We start from the raw sequence: 1,638 nt of genomic DNA, 5'->3' as shown, positions 1-1,638 counted from the left end.
GACTTCACTTCACTTCACTTCACAAGGTGGGGAGGGCTCAGAGAGGGGAGGGACATGTCTGAGGTCACACAGCAGTGCATGGTGGACTGGGCCTGGCACCTGGTCTCCTACACCAATGCTGCTCTGAACGCTGTGCTTTTCCCGGGATAAGTGCTCCTTACCCTTCGGTTGCTGGGTGCTCCAGCAGGGGCCGGGGGTGAAGCGGGGGGAGGTTCTTCCAGGCAGTTCCTAGAATCCAGTCACTGCCCCACCCTGCTCAGTCCCTCAGAAAGTCGTTCAACCACTCACATGTGGGCAGCGCTGGGGACCCCTGGAGCCCCTGGATCTCTTTCTCATTGGACACTCGTTGGGCAACTTTCCAAAGAAGAATTTGCTGTCCAATGGTTAAGACTCTGTACTTTCAGTGCTGGGGGTGGGGGTTCTACCCCTGGGAAGGGAACCAAGATCCCACGTGCTTTGCGGCATGACCGATAAAATAAAACAAGTTAAAAAAAAGAAGAACCTCATCTCTCATCATTTCCAGGTCCTCAACCTACCCTTGCATGTGCTCTTATGGGTGGCTGTGGGTCATGTGGGGGACACCTGGCCTCATCTTGGGGGTGATACCTTTCTGGGAAAAATCCTGGCTCATGCAGAACCTGGCTGCCCGTCTACAGGTTTTCAGGGGTGTGTGCAGGCTGGGTTTCCTTTGCAGCAGCCCAGAAAGGATTTTCTGAAGGTCTTCTCCTGGGGGCTTATTTTTCTTGCTCAAACGTTATGGCTCTGCAGTGGTGGAGGGGACAATGGAAGGCCAGGCCTCCAAGAGCAGTTTTGGGGAAAGACCAGCAGCATCTGGATGGCTTACAGTCTCGCTTCACCACCGGGGGCATCTTCTCTGTGCTTTCCTTGCAAAACAAAAACAAGAGCAGAGACCCAGGCAGGCCTCTCTCTCACTCTCTGTCACCCATCTGTCAGTCTGGCTGTCGTCTGGCTATCTATCCATCTTCCGTGTGTAAACTAGGAATTCTGGGGAGGGGGGCAGGGGAGGAACCTCCTTGCTCTTGCTTTGGTTTTCCTTGGGGAGGGCCTGGACTATCCCCGAGGTGGGCTAGGGGGATGGTACACCCCCAGAGGCTTGATGATGTACTGCCTTCTGGGGCAGAGACCCTGGCGCGAGGTGGTATGAACCAGGCGGACCCAGGACTCTCCTCCGTCTGGGCAGGGACGGCAGCATTAGGGCGCATGGGGGTAAAGGTGGGTTGGGAGGTTTCAGATCTTCCGTGGAATCCGTCTCCCCCAGAGTCGCTCCCCCAGTCCCCTGCGGAGGAATTTGTAAATGGAAGCGGGGCTGCTAATCCCTCCACTGTCACCTCTCCAGACACTTGTTGGGGGATTAAAAAAAAAAAAAAAGACAGACACATACCCAAACACTGAACTTTCCCATTCCTCCAAATGCGGGTGGGGACGCTGAAAGAAGGACACCACTATCTTCTCCCCCCTCCCCGCCCCCAGCCCTCCAGCCGGCCTGGCGCGGGACCCCCTCCCTCCCGCAGTCGGAGCGGTGGGGGCGGGCGAGGCGAGGAGAAGGGGGAGGAGGAGAGGCAGGGGGCGAGGTCTGCTTCAAGAAGGGGCGTGTGGCCGGAGGAGCTCGCGTCGGAG

General features: G+C 57.1%; 1 protein-coding gene across 1 annotated transcript in view; it reads left to right on the top strand.

Moving 5' to 3' along the window:
* The first annotated feature begins 1,095 nt into the window (after positions 1-1,095).
* The window catches only part of PRRX2 (paired related homeobox 2), a 53,716-nt gene continuing 53,173 nt past the window's right edge, over positions 1,096-1,638 (top strand). Inside the window, exon 1 of the mRNA XM_010856954.1 lies at positions 1,096-1,233. Coding sequence (XP_010855256.1) covers positions 1,096-1,233 — 138 coding nt within the window. The remainder of the gene's footprint in view (positions 1,234-1,638) is intronic.

Source organism: Bison bison, unplaced genomic scaffold, assembly GCF_000754665.1.
Source record: "Bison bison bison isolate TAMUID 2011002044 unplaced genomic scaffold, Bison_UMD1.0 scf7180017864375, whole genome shotgun sequence".
Lineage (NCBI taxonomy): Eukaryota > Metazoa > Chordata > Mammalia > Artiodactyla > Bovidae > Bison > Bison bison.
Note: the sequence above shows the minus strand (reverse complement) of the source record. Positions and strands in the feature narration are given on the sequence as shown.